The following is an 18535-nucleotide window of genomic DNA, read 5'->3' on the forward strand; positions in this document are numbered from 1 at the left end:
CTTTCATTGTATTTTCAGCTATACACAGTTCCCTGCTATTTTACAAGATCATGCTTTTCTAAGAATATATGGCCTACTCCTTGGTGTACATACACACAATTTTATTATTTTTATACTTGTTAAGGAACACGGGCCAATTAGAAAAACCATAAGGAGTGTCTTAAATTTTACTGTCTTCTTACACAGCAACCTAGTAAATTTGAAGAAAAATTATATTCAATAATGAAACCTGATTATTCTTTAAAATCTTGACTTTTAGAAACATTGGAAATGTTTGCAATTCAGTAGCAGTATCAATCTAGAGTCCACAGAATCTCAGGGAGGTTTGGGTTCAAAGGAACCTTAAAAATCATCTAGGTCTAACAGCCCTACTGTGACCTCATCTAACCTATGTCCAATATGGAGACTTACATCCATGCTTTAATACTGTGAATTTGATTGTAAAACTTTAAATATGAGATTCTGTTTTAACAGAACATGGTGAAATGACCACTTATTTCTACCATGAGTAGCATTAACTCATATTTATAGAAGAAAAGCACCCATGAATAAAACCACTATTTGATACTAAATGCAGTACTTCAATTCCACATGAAATCACACATTAACTAAAGCATGGAGGGCTCACATTTCTACTGAACATTAATTTTTCTTCTGCAGATTAAGTATGTGACATTCTCAAATGGACATCTTTCAGGAAATACAAAAAATGACAACAGCCTTTACTATTCCAACATAATTTGCTTAACAAAGAGTCTGCGCTGACTCCAATAGTCAAGGACAGATTCTCAGTTGATCATAGCTGAACTGAAAGTCATTCAACAGAATCAGCAATCAAAATCTAACAATTCATTTAAAACTCCAGATAAGGGGTGAAAACACACACCTGCTTTCTCAGTACCAGACAGAACGCTTTTCAGAGCTTCCCTCTGCAAGAACTGTAGCGTAAGAGTGACCCCTACAGGATTTCCACAGCACTCTATCTACAGTACTGAGCACAGACTAAAATTCTATTTCTGACACTCCTGCTTAGTAGCAGCCTGAAATTATTAACAACCTGAATTTGCAACTTCTAAACACACTATTTTTGAAAAAAAAATTAAATTAAATTAAAATGGACATCCATCTGGTTTCTATATAGGAAGACTTAACTGATTCAAAGGAGATTTCAACAAGTTCATGATATATAGAATAAATGCCAGTTGTACCAATTTCTCTCCTTCTATAATAGGTATTTTACTGTTACTGAAAACACCATCTTCTTCTGCCGTTGTCTTTATAACCCATTATTTCTTTTCACTGCTGTCTTTTTTTTTTTTTTAAATGCATAAGCAGTCAGAGTTAAATACAACCAAATATCAAGGAAGGAAATCCTACACTGAAAATTGTGGAAGGGCAGAGGAGAAAAAGCAAACAAAAAACCCACAAGAATACAGAATGTGAAGAGGGCTTAACTTGCTTTTAAAATGTTATACAATGCTTCAGTGATGAATAACCATGTAATAATCTATAGAAAAATTACCATTTCAGGAACTTAAAGTAGAAAAGGATGGTTTAAGAACTGGCATTGAAAGATACTTCACAGTTCATTAATTTTTTGATAATGGTATTTACAGATGCTTGCTTCCCTCCTCCTCATCTACCTTTAACTCACCAAATGGTATTGCAAAGTAGACATCCAGTAAGAGCTCATGTGAAGTTGGTGTTCTTGTGCCTTGAATCTCAATTCCATTTTTTATTACTTCAGAATGCAATGTCCACCAGGCACCCGGACCTTCCTAGAAAAAATATTCAAAAATATGCCTACATTGGGTTGAAAACTTTATTCATCAAGGTTCCCTTAATTCAGTGTGAGTCCCCTTATGACACTAATAGACTTAAAACCCATTCTAGGCTCTTCAAGTTTTTATTTATGTAGTAGTAAGGACTTCAATTATTCACAGGCATGGTATTTGATAACATAACATTTTCTTTACAGCATAGAAAATCCACATTGAAATGATCATATGTTTAAGATGCAGTAAATATGAATGTTGACTTTTACCCTTATGAAATGAGATTTTCCTATATGACTGTTTCCTACCCCTCCCCACATCCCATAGCAGAGCCACAGAGTAGAAGTGAACAAGATACATAAATAGTGGCCTAATTATAAATGGAGGCTCAGGCAACCTGAAGTTAAAAAAAAAAAAATCTCCTCTTCCATCTCTGTTAAAGTTTCAGTATTAACTAACAAGCCAGAACAGCAAGTCACAGCTCAACAACAGCTAGGTAGCAAAACAAAACAATTTACTCTGGGGCATGAAATGGCTCTTGGTAGCTGTGATACAGAGCAACTTCTAGATTAAGCAGGAGTTACTTTTATTCCCCCCTCTGCCCTTATTCTCTTGAGTCATCAAAATGTCAGTTAAATGTACATATGGATATTATTTTCTATGGAGAGATGGCTATGGAAACTTATGGGTGATGCTGTTAGAAAGTGGTTTTCTGGTTTTCTCTCCTTTAACTTGCTATCATTTACCTCTAAACAGGAAGAAAAAGAATTAAGGTTATACTGAGGGGCAGAGTGATTACTAGGCAAAATTATTCTTACTTGCAAAGAACAGGTGAAAGACAACTCAGATTCTGAACTTAATCTATCTTCCTTCATTCTGGGTTATTTTTATTTTTTATTTTTTTTAAATAGACCCCAAAAACTGCGTGGAAGAGATTTATGGGTGTGAGAATTGAGGAATGTTAGAATAAGGCATCTCTTCTTACTTTTTCTCCTTTCAGACAATTTCACAGCACTTGGTGTTTGCTTCAATATTTCCACACTCCTTAGTCTTTTTTTCTTGATTTTCTACCCTGAGAGCAAGCATGCTTACTCCAGTGGCTGATTGTGAATGTGCTGGACACTTAACAACTCTTGCAATTGACAGGCTTTCTCCACTTATCTTTCTCCGTGTTCTCATTATAATATTTCCTTATTACCACAGAGCAAATTTCTGTTTCCCTCTTTGACACAGCAGTCAATTCCCTTGAGACAGGACAACAGGTTTTTTGCCCATTTTAACAGATTCTTATCCAAGGTCACACAATGAAAAGTCAAGCCAGGAACAACAATTTGAAATTCCCTTGCTCGAATCCCATAAACCAAACTATTCCTGCCTGTCTAATAATTAGAGTACAAATGAACTCTAACCCACTTACTGAATTACACCTGACTCAGAATGAGAGCCTGTTCTCCAGGGTATGAACAGCTAATGGATATCAGCTGTTACTGAGTCACATTTGCTCTATGCCTCACTATTAGAGACTGAAGCAAGGAGAGACTATAAATTTACATCACTTATATGTCATTACACTAGCCTGGGAAACTAAAAACAAGAAATGCCTTGGATTTTACTTATTGTTTTGTATTTCCACAGAAAGTCAACTTACGTCTGTTGCATGTTCCACAGATGAAAGAGGAATCCATAAAATTCCTAAAATGCCATCCCAGAGCAAACCTTTCTTCCACAGTTCTACAGTGAAGCCTTTTTCATCAGCGCCAATTTCACTAAAAACAATGAATACATAAACAGTGAAACAGAAAATGGTGGCTCTGTCATAGTACCTTGAGCTAGTGGTTTACAGCACATTCAGTGGAGTTCCATATTCAGTATACTCAGAATACAAAATAGCAAGCATGATATAAGAATCAGACTGAAGACAGTCTTGAAATTTCATTGCTCCCAACTGCCTTTTTTTAAAAAAAAGCAAACAAACTGAGGAGAACAACAATTCTGCTCAAAACGTGTAGCAAGATTTCCAGCTGTCAGTAGCCTTATCCTGCTACAGTAATTTTTCCCTTGCTTTCACAGGTTGTATGTTGTCTCACACAATATCAATTGCTCAAATCAAATACAGCAAAGATGCAACACAGTCAATTGACAAGAACCACCTGAAACTTACAACATGAAGTCCTGTTCCCAGCAAGGTTCACTTCCTCTTCTTTTGATTGTAGTGCCTTTCAAATTTTGAACTTTCAAAACAACATAGGTGTCGAATGCCTCTGTGAAAGAAGCAACAAAAACATACAGTTGTAGACCTAACTTTTTTTTTCTTTTTTTAAAACCTTAGAAGCCAGAAACATTCAATTCCAAGTTTATGGAGGTTTAACTCTTTCTCCATAGAACACATTCAGAGATTGCTTTCAAACGTGGATTTGAACAAGGAAATCCTTATTAATTATAATGAGATTGTAACAGGAAAATCGCATTACACGTGGGAAAATGTAATCCTATGTGCAAACAATTGTTTTAAGGATCGGGTTCCGTACATGGCTTCCCAGATTATTTATCAATTTCCCTGACGGATTCTGTATGAAACCAGCATGTACACTCTGCACGTTTTCTTTGGCTTTCAAGTGATACACTAGTACTTGTGAGTAACTATTTGGCATTCATGTCCAACTAAGGTAAGACCAAAAACTTGTCATGGTGCAGTTCTGTCATGTCTTTGTGAGGTAATCTAGTTCTGTCTATAGTTGCAGATGCTAAGTATGATTCAGATACTGTCCCAAAGAAGCTCAAACACCTTCTTAAAAAAAAGACCTAAACAGCAGATAATAAAACTGAAATTGTTTGAAAATGTCACTGACAGAAAAGCAGAACTACTCTGCCATGTTGGGCCTGTTCTACCCTACTCCAGTAGGAAGATGAGCACCACACAGCTACTTTCCCCACTTCTCCCCAGAGTAGGACAGGGAATGGACTCAAAGATAGTGAGAAAACTTATACATTGAGATTAAAGACAGTTTACTAAGTCAAGCAAAAGTTGTGCATGCAGAGGAAGCAAAACAAGGAACTTGTTCACTTCTTCCCATCTGCACACAGATATTTAGCCACTTCCAAGAAAGTAAGGTTCACGGTAAGTAACAATTTCTTTTGAAGCCAAAATGTCAGCACTCCAGACATGGTCCTTTTCCTCAGCTTTTATTGAGGAACATGACATTGCATGTTGTGGAATATCCCTTTGGTTGCTTTGGATGAATTCTCTTGGTTATACCCCCTCAACTTCTTGTGCACCCTCCAGCCTTCTTATTAGCAGTGTGGCATGAGAAGTAGAAAAGCTCTAAATTCTCCGTGAGCACTGCTCTGCAAAAACTAAAACATTGCTTTGTTGTCACCACTATTTCAATCAAAAACCCAGAACACAGTTTTCTTTGCAGAGGCTAACTCTACTCCAGGCAAGATCACAACAAGCCATCACATAGGAATCTAATGTGTAAAAGGGCATATTACGTTGTCTTAATTTATGAAGCTGTTCAGAAAATCTTTACAGCTTGTGTGCATGGAACAACCGTTATTATTCTCCAATATTCTACATATGGATATACACCAGCAATTAAAAAAAAACTCAAAAAACCAACTGTCAACATATACATTAGATGTTGCCAAAAAAAATTATTTTTGAGCTGCCTGTATTACCTCAGGTCAACCAGTCACCAAGCAAGAGGGAAGCTGTTCCCATCTACAATAGTCTCTTGAATAGGTTGTCTTAGATTACACAGCAACTACCAAAATGCATGAAGGAGAAGGGTAACCTCTTTACCTCTGTCTGTATATCCTGTAGGTACATCTTATTAATTAGGATGATAATATTTGACAAAAGGACTAAAGGGTGGTAAGTAAGATGATTTTTTTTTTTTCCCAAAGAAAACCAACAGTCAACACTTTCTATAATGTAGTATACCCGTGTTCTCAAACACATCTTTTGTTCTTAAACACACTGTTGACAAAGTCAATACAGGTGTAGAACGGCAGCTTATTTTTGAGAAATGGCGTCAACAATGCATTTTCAGAACAAGTTCCTGGTAAATCATTTTGCTGAAAAACAACAACCTAAATTAATTCAGCTATACTGAGCACCTGTACCTATTTCTAAACTTAAAAAAAAAAAACAAGATCTCCATAGCAACCTCAGCCCAAATTAAAATTCATCTCCTTTAAAGGAAACCATAACAACAACAAAAAAAAAAATAGAGCAATGAACAAGATTACTACTAAAAATGGTGATAAATCCTGATTATTTTCCATCTTTTCTAGCTTCTTTTCTAGCATACGAACTAAAGAAAATTTTGTCTGCCTGCATCATTTTTTCTTGCTTGAAAATTTGTCATCTGCCCTTTAAGACTGCTTCAAGAGTTCCTTGGCCTCTCTAGCTTTTCCCTGGATATAGTCACTATTTTTCAGTGCTTTATCACTAATTAGTCTTCTTTAGATTTCATGGGTTATATTGAGTAACAAAACGTAAAAGTAATCTTCCGCATAACAGCAGATAGTGCATTCTCCTTCAAGAAAAGCTGTCAAAACAAAACGTTACTCAGCTACTCTGGCAGTGGAAAGGGGTCACAGATTTTGTTTAATGATAACCAATTTTGTTTCCACAAAAACATTATTGCAATTCTCAGTAAAAAATGGGAGCCTCTGGACAACATTGTGCAAGAAAAGGAAGTGAAGTTAAATGCCTGCACTCTTTTTAATAAAGAGATTCTTGTGAATCAAGACCAATTTAGGTCAAAGGAAGTATAATTAATTTTTAAAATGGAAATGTCTTTTAACTTGATTGAGACAGTAACAATTAGCAACTTAAAATAAACTTAGTCCATTTTTTTAATCTTTAAAGTAGTTTTATTTCCTCACATGTTTTGTGCTGAACTCCTGCTGAGATGCATGACAGTCACCTAAAGTTCAAACAGTTTACTATGACACGTATTAAATAAAAGTAAAGCAGAAATTAAAAAGGAAATCAGACTTACCAGCTGTCTTATCCAACCTTCCCTTTTTTACTAAAAGAGAAAAAAAGATTTTATTCATCCCTTGACAATGTACAATGATTTTTTTTTTAAATCTAAGATATTTCAATGGTTTTAAAAAAATCAACAGAAAAGCATAACACTTCAAAATATAAACATCATTGTAACAATATTATTTCTTAAAACATTTTTGGAAAAGATGTGGAAAGTTTGTTTTACAGTTTATTGAACTTCATAAATACATGGATCAGTACAAAGGTAGAATGGAGACTAGATAATTCTTAATTATCCACTATCCATCACCTCCTAATGATAGTTCAAAGTTCTAAATAATAGACATCACAGAAAGCTCAGTCCTCACATAATCAAAGCTAATGTCTAGCACCCTGTTAAGAAGTACTTTTTATACAGTATTTACTCTGCCCACTAGAAAAGACATGCTGCAGCAAACACTTCGCTGATTTACAAGTTTGCATTTTGAATCCTGATTCATTTATTTATTTTACCAGTGTATGTTCCACTCTGAGGTGCCACTCCCATTGATGAAGAATTCTCTGGAGCCAACTGTACTGTGAGATATAGATTTTTGGTAAATATGGTAACCAGGTCATTACTTCAGATCTGGTGTATGGCTATTAAATATCATTTAATTTAGACTTTAAAGCAGAGAAACATTTTTTCCTGCCATACCACCACATGTAAGACAGTTCAGATATATCTGACTGAAGCAACACTGCAGCCCTACAATTTTTATGTGTATTGTGTACTTCACTAGTATAATTATGATCTAATAATTACCGGTAAATAAATAAGTGGCAAAATTTCAAGTATATACCTTTACACTAGAAAGGCCTCCACAGCTTAGCTCTATTTTCTGTCTCTGGTCCCACTTGTTTATCTACCTTCCTTTTCCTCATTCTTGCTTTCACCTGTTCCTAAATATCTTTAAGTACTCTATGGAATTGCAACATATTTACAAAATGTCTACCTAAATAATTCCACTCTGTTTTGTGTGGTGAGAAAGCTTTCACTTTCAGGGCAAACAGAGAGAGGCCATCAAACTCTCACTGAGCCACAGGCAGATTGTGGCTCCAAACACTCTAACAGTTTGACTACACTGCAAGAGCAAAGAATTAACACATGGCACTTGCTTGACTTCCCTTGAAGGAAGCACTACAAGAAGGACCCCCTCCCCCTTCACATAAATCAACAATGCACATCCGCAGTCTCTGAAGGTTCAAATAGCTACCTACTAAATATGTTGTACTGGTGAAGAAGCCTGCTTGATAAGAGAAACCTACCTTTTACAGAGAGAAGTTCCATTCCAGAAGAAAGAATTTAAGAAGCAACTTTAAATAGTTTGTCTTGGTGAAGATTAAATTACTCTTTACCTCCTGTTTCTTCAATGCAAGCGTGTGTTACATGTTTCACTTTTCCTACACACTCCTCCCATGTTCTAAATGGAGAAAAGCCAGCCAATTAAAAGACCAGTGAAAGACCAATGACAAATTCTTTCTGCTTCAGTAAACATCCAGAGATGGAAAAGGAATGGAAAAATTATTACAGCTGTTTCCTCACCCTCATTTCCTCAGCGTCTATCTGACATACACAGCTGCCTCTAGCCTAAATAACATTCCTGAATGCCATCTCTGTCCAGCAATAACAAACATGGAGCAATGATTTCATCAGGAACAGACTCCAGGATTTCTTAAACTTTCATTTTTAATACTTTGAAAGCACTGGAAATAGAATACAAAAGGCTTAATATTCTACACATGGGTTCACACAGTCAGAACGTTTGCTGTATTAGCTATAGATATGTAAAAATAGGCTCAATTTACTAAAATAAAATGCAAATAAATATCACAGACAGAGACAAGTTTAATTTTAATACACTCCGTGAACTTGTAGTTCTATTGTTGCAGAAAGGGAGACATAGACCTTTTAAGCTCAGGATCTACTGAGAGGTTGTTTGCAGTTCAAGAGAAATTCAATAAAAAGTGACTGCTGAGACTGTTTAACCTGGAAAAGAGAAAGAAGCCAGAGGGGTGAGGGGAAATTTATCAGTGTTTATAAATCTCTCACAGGAGATTGGAAAACAAGACTCACTTTTCTCTGTGTTTCCTAATAACAGGACAGAAGACAATAGGCACAAGTTTTAATTATTTCATCTGAACAATGTAAGTATTTTATCATGAAGGTAATTTAATACTGAAATAAAGTTTGTCCAGAGAGAATGTGGAGTCTCCATCCTTGCAGAAGCTCAAAACCTGACAGCACGCAATCCTGGGCAACCTCTTCTCACTGCCCCCACGGGAGCAGGAACACTGGACTAAGCTATCTGAAGTGCTCCCTTTCAACCACAGCAATTCCATAATACAACGGCCTATTCTATGTTGAGTACAACACAATCAAACACGGTGCACAGTTAATTTCATGAAAGTCTGCAGTCACTCTGCAGGATGTACACAGTCTTTATGGTACCCCATAAGTGTCTAACACTGGCTTTAGGTTTGTGCTACTATATTACGATGTAAAGCTGTTATGATTACTTCTCAGACCAATGTGCTTACAGATGTCTCCTTGGAATTCTGTTTATTCTGAACAAGCCTCCCAGAGCCAGCCTCTCACCTTATGCAAAAAGTGAAATTCCAGTGAACTTAACAGAGCTAAGTCTAGCATTAGGCTGAGAATCCAATTCTTATCTCACATTTGGGTCAAATTAAGAAATACTTGCTCAGAACATAGGTGCAATCACTGTTCTCAAGGTTCAGTAAATGTAGTCAATGATAAGTTTTAGCATTAATCAGTTACATAATGTAATCCCAGCATTCTTCTGAATCTGTACAAACTTCCCTTCCTTCCACTTGGGGCCCTTGATGCAGAACACTGAGATTCCCCTGTTCTCAGATAGGGTCTCTAACTGCAGCACCCTCAACAAACAAGCAGAACTGTGTTTTTGCACATCTACATTTGTCATCTGATATATAATGAACTGTTCTGGTACCATGAATGATCACACAGTTTTCTTAAAGCAGGACTAGTTTAGACTTCAAACAGGAAGAAAAATAATGATAATGTGGACGTTTTAAAAAATAAGAAAGTTATGGCTCATAAATTTTATTTTATTTTTTTAAATACCTTCTCTTGCATTTTCACTTTTGCACAACATACACAAGTGTATAATTTCAAAAGCTCAGCCACAAACAGACATTGAAAATTTAGAAAATGACTCAATTTGAGTGAGTAATCACAAAAACAACAGAAAACACAAGAAACCCACCCATAAAGGACCATCACAAGAAAGATCACATTTCCAGATGGAAGCAAGCTACTAATGGGGAATACATACAATTAAATTTTCCATTAGACCCTTGAATACTTAGGTTCCAGCAGCTACGAGTCATTGTGGTTTATTTACTGTGGTGTCACAGCAACTGGGAAAGCTGCTGTGATTACACAGCAGGAAATACAAAGAGAATACCCGAACACTAGCAGAGCATCTCTGTGGATTGAGAATATGTTTAGCGTAAGCAGTCTTTCACTCAAAAAAACATTATACTTAACAATAGAATAGCAAAGAGCTCTGAGCAGGAACATGCAGTCATTACAGTGTTTGGCTAAAGAACAAGAGCATAAGCTGCCATATAACAAGCATGTTTCACTTGCCAGCAGTTTCTGCACATTCAAGTAAATATCCTATCACTTAGTCACACTCTCCCCTACGTTTTCTTCTTCCATTTTATCATTTCTTATTTAATGCCTGATACAACAGGTTCTAAAAATGCAGATCCATATCTAGAATCAAGAATGCAGGAAAACAACAAAAAAAAATTACAGAATTAATTGCCTTGCACTTCTAGCCAGACTATATCAAAACCACCACAGGTCAGAACTGCAGATGGAGAACAGGGTATGGTGCTTCTATTAAGATACCAAGCTGATACTTAACATCTTTGAGTGATCTTCTGAAAGATATATGCAAATTTGTCCTGTTCCTTTTTGTTTTTAACAGTAGTTCTGTTACAGTATTTCTTTGTACTGACTTAAGTAGCACATATTAACAATTTGAAGCTGCGCAGCATTGAAAGCAAGGAGATTTCAGTTTGATTATTTACCTACTTGGCATTAAAACCACACATTGTTCTTCTCAGGAAGTTCTTCCTCCACAGGATACTCATAATGCAACAAATATGGTCACAAACACATAATTTATGCGTTGTGTAAGGAGAACAAGGATCAAAAAATATTTGAATGTGATTGCAAAAACACGGAAGATAACCACTCAATTCTCACAAGGAAAATACATTTTTAAGAATTCTTTGTTATAAGAAATAATATGAAAAAAACAGTGCAAAAAAAAAAAAAAAGACCTTTTAGCCAAACTTCAGTAGATACTTAAGTATGGAGCGTAGGAACAGTTTCCTTGAATCATATTTCTATACAAATATTATGAAGCCATCTTTTCCTGGCTACTTTTATCCTGAGCCACATACAGATTTTTAAAGAACTTTCATCTTTGGAACTCCAGAATTTAATCTTCCTTGTACTGAAATTCCTCTATTGAGAAGAAAGTGAAATTGGTCCTTTGAAAATTCATGAGGTGAGCGAAATTTTTATCTCATTAACTTCAATTAATACCTTCTTAATATCTCACTAGAATGTGAAGCAAAGATGCCAGTCACCTCAAAAGAGGATATAAACTGGCCTTTCCCTAAAGGTCAGTCATTGTTTTAAATAAAAGCCAGCATAAGGGGATTTTCGTACTATTACAGGAAATAAATTAGCACAATTCAGATTAAGCTCAAAGATAAACAGATCTTAATTGCAATCAGAAAACAAACCTGAAACCAGTGAGAAGGAATTCAACCAGAAAAGTAAGAGAAATCCAGACAGGCTTTTTTTCTGCCTTTCAGAAATACAGATTCTGCATTCCCGGTTGTATACTAATAATTTTCATGAGAGCTCATAAGTGATAAAAGGTAGAAATAATGAACTCAGTACTAAAATATGCTATCAAGAGATACATGAAAGTGAGAAGATAAGCAGAAAAATCAATCAGCTGATTTCTGAGTCTAAGAAGTTATGAACAATATTAAAGATAGGAACAACAAATTAGATCAGCTTGTTCCTTAACTCCTGAAGATAGGCACAACTATGGTTGAGGATAATAAATCATGTATTCTGGGCTTAAGAACAATCATCTTGATACATTAGTTTGATGAACTCTATTTTGCCCATTTACAAAAGTTTGTTGTTTGAAACATTTTATGTTATTCACAAAGCACATAGTGAATAAACATTTCAATAAGAATGATACCTAAAGATATAAGAATAACGGTACCTGAAGTTAATGACAGAAGTTTAACTTTAATTTAGGGCTAAGCTTTAGAAAATGTTGTTTCAACATCTAGATAAAACACTGTTGTCTACGACAACGTACTAAGGCTTCCCTTCCGTCCGCACCTCTGCGTGCAGGGGCATACGGGACACATACACGGTATGTAGCGCCGAAATGCCAATTTAATGCTGCGCAACAAGGCTACTTATACCTGTACACGCGACCGCCCCATATACCCGTGACCCCCGCTGCTCCTCCCAGGTGCTCGCAGGCACCACCCGCCGTGACTCCCCGATTCCTCCTTTGGTGCTCGCAGGCACCACCCATCCCATTTAATCCCGCAAAACACGATTGATTTTTTTTTTTTGTATAAAATATTGCATGCTACTCTACATGTTCTTCATCTTTCCTTCCTTGAATCCCACTTCATAAAGACTGAAGAATTATCACTTATCTGCCTTATCAAAGTAGTGCTGGAATTAACATCTATACAGCACTCTGGCATCTCAGTATGAAGAAGACGATAACATAAACATATATATATATATAAATAGATACCAAATACATACAAATCAATCACTGCACCAATATGCTAACTGAGAAGAGGATCACATACTGCAGATTATGCTTATTCGGTTTGGATACTCTTCTGACCCTAAGCCTCTTCAGTGAGGGAATTACTTAGAACTATTAAGCGACGTGCCCCAGAAGGCCTCTGTATAGATAGATAAGATACGCCTTAGTGCAAAGATACATAAAACTAAAGAAAATCCTATTTACTTTTTAGCATCTATTTTCAGTTAGCTTTGATTTTCTAAAAATTCTTACTTCACCATTAGTGCTATTTCTGTGAAATTGATTGCTCCTACTGGAATTCAACTGTTCAGTTTAATTCCAGAAGAATAAAGGGCTAAGAAACTTGGCTCACCAGAGGCACATTTCTAGTCTCTTTCATGCATTTCACACATCCTGATGTGCGCACACAGCTACTTTCTAGACTACTTTTACTTCACATTTAGAGACACCTAGTGGAATGTTTGGTTTGTTCTGGAGGTCAGCAAGAACTTTTTGGTAGTGAATGATCTTGAATTGTTTCAGATCTAATTTGCCTCTTAAAACACACACAAAGCAACACTAAAATATAAATTTTTGTACTACATGTGAAAAGCCTGGAAGAAAAAAAAATAAAGTCACATTATTTCTTGATTTAAATATACTCCTGAAGAAAATTAAGTTTTTCTTAAATTATTTTTTGAAGTGAACAGAAATCTTTTGAAGCAAGGTACCATTTTTATTTCTTCATACCATTCAGTTTTATTCATTTTATTCACTAGATTTTTTTTAATCTGGCCTATCTCCTAAGCATGTATCTCAGATGGGTGCCATTTTCTTTCTATCGCTTTATTGTTTTTTACACATATAGTTATATAGTCATCCTTCTGCATTAGAGATGCAGTGGAACTCTGGTCAGCTTTTTTTAGCATCAGTGTAATTATACTGCAAAAAAGATAATTCCTTTAGCAACAATAAAAATAAAATTAAAAAAATAAAAATAAGCAGGCAGATAAGCTTGACTGTCTTCATTTGAGTATCTTGGGATTTAGCAGAATGTTCTGTAAAGCAGACTAAAGTTAGCTGCATACGCTACAAGTTTCACATGTGTTCTCTTAGTGCTTTCAAAAGTTTTCCACATTTGGGACACTCAATGTTCACATTTAATCCATACAGCCTCTTTGCTTGTCTTTCTAAAACTGTAATCTTTTCAACTAGCTTTGAAAGACTCGTATTCAAGAAAAGGATTTGAACTATCAGTATTTATTTCCTATATCTTTATTTAGCAAACATAAGTGGTTAGATTTCCAGTGTTCCCTATAAAAATCACTATTCCTAACTATCCGTAGCAGCTCAGCATGTTCATCCCTCACTTTTAACATCACCTTATGCCCTAAAGGCACTTTGAGTACGAATTCACCAGAAGCACTACTATTTCCTGTTCTTCTGAAAAAGGAAGGTGCAAGTCTTTTTTCCTGCTTTTTCTTGCCCTGCAAAAGCAAATGAAGAACTCCTGGAAACACACATTGCTTTTATATTTGCCTGTATTATATGATTGCACAGAAGACTACAGGGAAAGGTGTGGTTACGTTGTTCATTATGGGGAATTTTAAAGTAGGGGAAAATGGTCCCACAAATTCTCTTACTGTTTACTGTTAAAAAGATAGGTACTCTGCATCCTTCCCTCAAGAAAACAAAAAAACTAAATATAGCAAGAAAATGGATCTAAAATAGCTCTGAGAAGAAAGAAGAAAGACGTGTACTTCTAGAAGCTTAATCTAGTTAAACATCAATTTAATAACAACGAATTTTCTTCCCGCTGTCTCCAGAAAATGAAGCAGTTAGTGGAAGTGTTTTTCTCCATGTTTTCCCCTGGCTCCCTCTAGCGTCGTAAAAGGTGTATTACATATAGCGCTTCTTCATCGCCTCACATCAGCAAAAACGTACATGCTTGCTACAAAACGTGATATGTATAACGTGAAATACTGATGGAAAATAAGTTAATATGATAAATTCTCACTACTTGAAAACTCTTCCCTAATGCAATCTAAGCTACTGCATTCATTCTTTGGTATGACATCTGTCAATAACATTGTTAACTCCTAATTGCTCATATTCGCATCAAAAACAAGCTTTGGTTACTAGATGAGGCCAGATGAATACTTTAGTTCATAGGAGTTACATTGCTGCTCGTTCAAATAAAAGGGTAAGTTTTTGTATGGAGATGAAGAGAAGAAAGCTAGAGAAAATAATTATTGATTACAATAAGAAACAACTGAAAGTATTACATGGCTTTGAATATTAATAAATTCATGAACTGAAATTTATAGTGAAAAATAGGAATAAGTACTTACACAATGCCAGATCATCAGAAACAGCTCCCTCCCTTTTTTCTTTTCAAAAAAGGTCTGGGAAGTTTTCAAAGTTTGAGGGTTCTTTTTGTTTGTTGTTGTTTTTGGTGGGTTGGGTTTGTTTTGTTTGTTTAAGTGCTTTTCATTCATAATTTTCAAGTTTTACTTTCATGATGATAAGCTTCATTTTTATCCAATTACATTTTTGGGAAAGCAAGACACTAACACAGAAGTTAGCTGCATGATGTTTCTGCATAGGCTGGTGTCCAAGCTTGCAATGGAACATGGCATTTCTGAATGAGCACTCAATGAACCAGAACAAGCTATCTTCAACAGAAGAATCAGAAAAACTCACACGCACACCAGAAATTTAGTTAAAATGATGTGGTCTGTATGTCAGACAGAAAATTAGGAAGAGAGCAGAGTTTAGAATGCTTATCTTCTGTAAGTGTATGTGAAAACAGTACTCAAGGAACAGAATTAGGAATGACCGAAGCTTTAATGCAGGAAGTTCCCTTTCAGAGAAAAACAAACAAACAAACCCACAGCTTACTTCCTTCAGAAGAGATTCTTCCCATGTCTGTGTCATTCACTATCCGTACCCCTATACTTTGTGCATTTTTTGACCTGTTAACTGTCCTTACCCTCTGGATCCCAACAGGTCAGCATAGTTCCTTCAGCATAGAAAAGTGATCTACGTTGAACTCAAGAGTATGATCAGTCCTAGTCACATTCAGAAATATCACTCAAAAGTTAGGGCAAATACACCAATAACTGATTCACACTTAACACAAGTTGGGACATAAAAATACTTCTTTAAAAATAAACTTTTATCATCCTGTTTTGCTTTCAGTATGACTATTACCAAAGTCTCAGAAACAGGTACTTTTTAAAGTTTTCACATAAAGTACCATACTTGTTTTTTTATCACTTGTAGACGTTCAGTCTAACTGAACATCACCATTTGCGTTAGGGTTCCATTTTCAGTGGTTGTAACTTGCCTATGTCAAATTATTCACAAAGTAAAGAGGCGTTAGAAGTCTTATCTCTCAAGTTGTTTAGAAGAAATAAAATAAATAACCAAGTGAATGATAAGTCTTGCAAAAGCTAAACCACAGAACTTGGTGGGGGGAAGCACGTTTCAAAGTTCCACAAACTTTACACACTTCTTCATAGAGGTTACTCACCTCTATGACGCACCCCCTGCATGAAGACTACAAGCACATCAATATGTTTTGGAATGTTATTCTTTATCTTAAAGCAGACCCCACAGGGAAACACTCCTAACATAAGCATGCACTCAATAAGATTAAAATAAAACATGTCACACTTAAGGCACCACGTTAGTTGTTGCATTAAAATAGGAAAACCATGGGCACTAAAAAGACACTTAAATCTCTTTATACACTCTCAGGTCCCTATACATTTTAATATCATTTTAACAAATAGAAAGAAAGCAGAATTAGGAAGTTGTACATTTAGAGACACAAACTCTTTAATAACAGCCCCATTAAAGCTTTTCAGCTACTATGACAAGCTCGCACGCACACACCACAGCCTGTCCATACCGGATACTCACAGGAACAGCTTTCAGGTCTCAGCTTCATTATGTCTGCCACCCAGAGCAAGAAAAATACACGCTCACGAACCAAAAGGTACCACATCCATTTGCTTGCTTCTCTCCTCCTGCTCACTCTGCATTCACTGCAGCCCACCTCAGCTCTCTTCACGCCCTCGAAGCTGAGCAGCACATACCCCCCCCCGGGCTGCACAAAGCCCCGCTCGCGCCGCGCTGCTCTCAGACACGGGTCCGCACACCTGTGAGGAATCACGCTGCCCCGCAGCACCCACCTGGGGACTCACAGCGGCCGCTCCGTGCCTCGCCCGCCCCTCACGGGACACCTGTGCCCCGCTGCCGCGAGCAGAAGCACAATACCTCTTCGTGCAGTACCTCGTGCAGGGCACGTAGTTAAACACCCCCTGAGTTCCATCGCCAGGTGGGGGGAGCTTTGAGGGGCGGGCGCTCACCTGTCAGACCCGCCCTGAGTGGGGCTCGACCCCGCCTCATCGGCGAGGGGTAGGTGGACGGACGAGCTGTGTTGGTATCGCCTAAGTTTGACCCTATGTACTTTTTATTTCCTACGTACCTTTTTTTTTTTCTCCCCTATTTTCTTGTTGTTTTGTTCCTACTTCCTCCAGGCTCTCCGTCCTCTCCCCCCTTGAGCTGTCGAGGCGGAGAGCTGCCGTGTGAGCTCGAGCTGTGGGCGGTTTGTGCCAGCCCTGCTCCGGCCGCCGTCCCTTGCCCGGGGCGGGCACAGAGCCGCGTGTCACCCCCCCCTCCGGAGCAGGACGCAGCCTGGCCTCGCTCTCTGCCTCTCCCTTCGGTGTTTTCCTTGCTCGCGGTGCCCGGAGCCGCTGCAGGTAAGGGGCTGTATCGGCTCAGCTCGGCTCCTGTCAGCACACCCCTGAGTGCGGAGTGCGGCCTCCCCACAGCGCGGGGCGAGGCACGCGCTGCTCCCGCGGCTTCGATTCTGTAGCCCCCGCGCAGCGCTCGGGTTTAGCAGGGGGAAGGGAGTGACGGGCGGGAGGGCTCTGCTGTGCGCGGCCTCTGCGACCCTCCTTCGTCCCCGGGCAGCTGGGAAACTTGATTGAGTAGGGCTTTCTTTCTCTTTTAACTGTTATTTTGTAATTGGTTTTGGTCTGTCTGCAGATCTGTCAGTAACAGCTGTATAACTGCGTAGTATATCAACTTTAATTCGTGATGTTTGATGTCTCACGTGGGTGTTTAGATTCTAAAATGTCTAGAGATGTACACACACCTTCCATACCTTGTTTCTTAGTAATGGTTCTGGTATAGGAATTCTGCTCTTTTGATCAAGAGGGCTCACTTAGAGCCCTGTGGTCACAGTTATTTCTCCAGTCATTGCTAGGACTGCAGCTCCCTGAAAGGAGGTTGTGGTGAGGTGGGGGTCGGCATCTGCTCCTGGGTAATGGCAATAGGACAAGAGGTAAATGGCCTTAAGTTCTGTAAGGGAAGTTCAGGTTGGATATTAAGAAAAACTCTATGAGTGGTTGGGCACTGGAACAGGCTGCCCAGGGAGTGGTGGAGTCACTGTCCCTGGAGGTGCTCAAGAGAAGACTAAATGTGGTACTGAAGGGTATGTATGGTCTCAAGCAGTCACAGGTATGGGTTGGTTCTTAGACTGTGATCTTAGCGGTCTTTCCAGCCTTCATGATTCTATTACGTAACATAGTGGTGTTTCCTGAATACGTTGTGTAACTTCAACAAATTGGTAATGCCCTCGTTAAGGGTATATGAACTTCGGGAACGCTCATTACAGAAACAGCTGTTGTGTGAGCTGGTTCTGCTTGAAAGGTCTGTGCTGCTTTCAGGGCTGATGGCATGACAGGAGCAAGCTTCTCATTAAACGCTTTGTATGTTAAAACTAGAAATATACTGTAACAAGGAGGGCAATCTGTGCGTTGCAAAGCATTGAGTCAGGTTCGGAC

The 18535-nt window shown here is 37.7% G+C and overlaps 2 protein-coding genes across 10 annotated transcripts in view; one reads left to right on the plus strand and one right to left on the minus strand.

Moving 5' to 3' along the window:
• The window catches only part of LOC110403657 (protein unc-13 homolog A-like), a 54365-nt gene extending 37641 nt beyond the window's left edge, over positions 1-16724 (minus strand). The window contains exons 1-5 of one of the 3 annotated variants that reach the window (XM_021407194.1): positions 16605-16720; positions 6785-6814; positions 3937-4036; positions 3424-3541; positions 1655-1778 (exon numbers count right to left, since the gene is read on the minus strand). In XM_021407194.1, the coding sequence (XP_021262869.1) occupies positions 1655-1778; positions 3424-3541; positions 3937-4036; positions 6785-6814; positions 16605-16689 (457 nt within the window). In that variant the 5' untranslated portion in view covers positions 16690-16720. Of the gene's footprint in view, positions 1-1654; positions 1779-3423; positions 3542-3936; positions 4037-6784; positions 6815-16604 lie in introns of all 3 variants that reach the window. The other 2 variants (XM_021407192.1, XM_021407193.1) reach the window with 2 other exon arrangements.
• WDR72 (WD repeat domain 72) overlaps positions 16556-18535 on the plus strand; it is a 112436-nt gene continuing 110456 nt past the window's right edge. For 5 of the 7 annotated variants that reach the window (XR_002441774.1, XM_021407176.1, XM_021407179.1 and 2 more), the window contains exons 1-2: positions 16595-16680; positions 17225-17446. The gene's annotated coding sequence lies outside the window, so the exon portion shown is untranslated. Of the gene's footprint in view, positions 16681-17021; positions 17103-17224; positions 17447-18535 lie in introns of those variants that run through there. The other 2 variants (XM_021407177.1, XM_021407178.1) reach the window with 2 other exon arrangements.

The sequence above is a fragment of the Numida meleagris genome, chromosome 9 (assembly GCF_002078875.1).
Source record: "Numida meleagris isolate 19003 breed g44 Domestic line chromosome 9, NumMel1.0, whole genome shotgun sequence".
Taxonomy (NCBI): domain Eukaryota; kingdom Metazoa; phylum Chordata; class Aves; order Galliformes; family Numididae; genus Numida; species Numida meleagris.